The sequence below is a fragment of the Morone saxatilis genome, unplaced genomic scaffold (genome assembly GCF_004916995.1).
Source record: "Morone saxatilis isolate NCDOM2014 unplaced genomic scaffold, NCSU_SB_2.0 Contig22, whole genome shotgun sequence".
NCBI lineage: Eukaryota > Metazoa > Chordata > Actinopteri > Moronidae > Morone > Morone saxatilis.
The window spans coordinates 8925313-8927647 of record NW_023339785.1 but is presented as its reverse complement, the minus strand read 5'-3'; the positions used below and the strand labels follow the sequence as shown (position 1 = coordinate 8927647).

Here is a 2335-nt window from a genome sequence, read left to right as displayed (position 1 = left end):
GAATTCCCCCAGTTTTTGGATAGAGTAAAAGACTGAACCCCCCCCCCCACCCAATACTGTACTGGTTCTAAGGTAGGATATAGTATGAAATTAATGCAGAGCTGTGGAAATATTCTTCTCACTTGACAGTTTGTCCCTCCCATAAATTACTTCCATTTGAGGCCGATCAGGAAGGGGGGGTGGGGGGTGGGGGGAGATTTCACTTCACGCTTCTCTCATTCATTTTTGTTTATTGAATTGAGTTGATTTTAATAAACAGTTTAAAGTTACATATCAACTCCTTGTGGGCTTAATGGCATGGTATTAAAGATCAGACTTGTAGATGCACATTTTTTTCTTTTACTTAATTCATGACAGATATGAAATATGAGTTCATTAGGAGTGGTCCCATTATAGAGCCCTGTGGGACTCCCTACATCAGCAGCCAGGTCAGTTGCTGCTCAATTCTTTCTATTCTTTTTATCATTCAAACGTAGCTGCCCTTGCTAACTACACTCTTTGGGGCAAGTAAAGCTGTTGTTCTTTCGTATTCAGTACATAGTTTAAGGCACATAGGGAATATGGACTTGACAACAGGTCATAAATAAAGGAGAAAGTTTTCAAGATGTTGATGACATAGTCACGCAATAAAGGGATCAGCTTTGGGGCACCACTGCAAATCAGTTCTGTGTCAGAGAGCGACACAGGAAAGGGAGTAAAGTTAGCTCTTTAGAGAGTTAATTTTATTAACACTCACCACATTGTACAAGCCAATGCACCAGCGTTCAAACAGGATCTGGCCTGAGAAGCCATTGACGAACGCGAACCAGATCTAAGGGAGAAAAAAACACAGAAAGAAAGTAAGAACAAGCTAAATAGGAACAGAAAGAAAAGGCGGTGCAACAGTTTAATGTAATCGCAGATTTATAATAAAGTTTATATTTAAGAGTTTTTTTATTTTATTGACAAACCAAGATGATAAGGATGGCCACAATACTCTTCCTTTCACATTACTGTCATTTCAATCAGTAAGATATTTAGTCATGAATTTGATACCATAGGTTTCACTCATACTAGATCATGAAAACACTAAATCTCTGTAGTCTTTCTAATTACCCTTTTAGTGTATGCTTTCCATTAGTGATAGTGAGGGTGAGTGGTTACCATTATCAGATTTGAGAAGGGCTCACTGTGTCTACAGACTAACAATCCATTTTTCCATCACACTACATTCTTCACTGTCTTGTGACTTCAGAGGGTCTCTTATAATGTGAAAAATAAAACAGCCCATGCTAATATATATTTAATATTATTGCAAGGGTGATGCATCTTGCAGTAATGGTTGTTTTGGGAGTAAAGCAGGAAAAATAAATGTTTCCTGTCAATTAAGAAAAACAACAACTAAATAATCCTAAAACTAATGTGGGTTTGTTTGAAGTGCCGACCTACGATCAACATGTCATTAGTCTAACTTAGCCAGGTTTCAAACTCAGGAAAGGCGAGAGGCCACATTAGACCAAATCAGAAACAACTGAGTGACAGTGGGAAAGCCTAGACCTCCAGATGCCACCTCCACCATGCAAATTGTCGACTGGATTCATCACTGGATTAACTACAAACATATATGAAGCCCACTATTTCCCTCCTTGATCTACCTGAAGACAAGTGGGTGACAGACGGGTTATTTATAGGGGCAGAGACAGGGCTATGGGACTGGGGATGATGGAGACATTGATATATTATGTCAGGAAAGAGAGACAGAGGTAATGTAAACCATATGCTGGGTGGAGATGAGGCTTATCACCGTATATCTTGATTAGTCATACTTATGTGAAAAACACAATTCCTCAACGATCAGGACAGAAGCCAGGTATTCTAAATGAACTATATTAGCGTGCAAGTAGAGCAATTATGTCTATTAGGAAAAATGGCACATGTGGATTTTTACATTGTTGTTTAGCAGATTTGTCTGAAACATCCTGGAAAAAACTGTATACTGATCAGAATCAGAAATTGTTCCTCACAGTATTACAGATTGACACTTTGTGCTCCAGAACCGGCACTTGCTCACGCCAAATCTGTCAGGGGAACATCAGGGGTGTTGTGTTTTTGCTACGGCCAACCAAGCATTTCTTTGCTTCATTTAACTTCATTATGAAAGCATGAACTGCTACAAATTCTCAGATTGGGACAAAGGCTATTTGAGGGCCCCACCNNGCCCCCCCCCGCCACTGCCACTCTCTACACGACCAATACCAATCTGCCACTGGCCCTTCCCATTTAATCGTGTAAGAGTATGCATGAAAACAAATGTCTGTCACCCCACCAAGGGAATGAGGGGGGGGGGGGGGGGGGG

The 2335-nt window shown here is 40.4% G+C and overlaps 1 protein-coding gene across 8 annotated transcripts in view; it reads right to left on the bottom strand.

Annotated features, from left to right (window-relative positions):
• The window catches only part of atp8a1 (ATPase phospholipid transporting 8A1), a 104703-nt gene that overhangs the window by 21906 nt on the left and 80462 nt on the right, over window positions 1-2335 (bottom strand). For all 8 annotated transcript variants that reach the window (XR_004796963.1, XM_035668693.1, XM_035668692.1 and 5 more), the window contains one exon: window positions 737-811. Coding sequence is in view for 7 of the 8 variants with exons in the window: in XM_035668693.1 (XP_035524586.1) it covers window positions 737-811 (75 nt within the window). In the remaining variant the exon portion in view is untranslated. The remainder of the gene's footprint in view (window positions 1-736; window positions 812-2335) is intronic.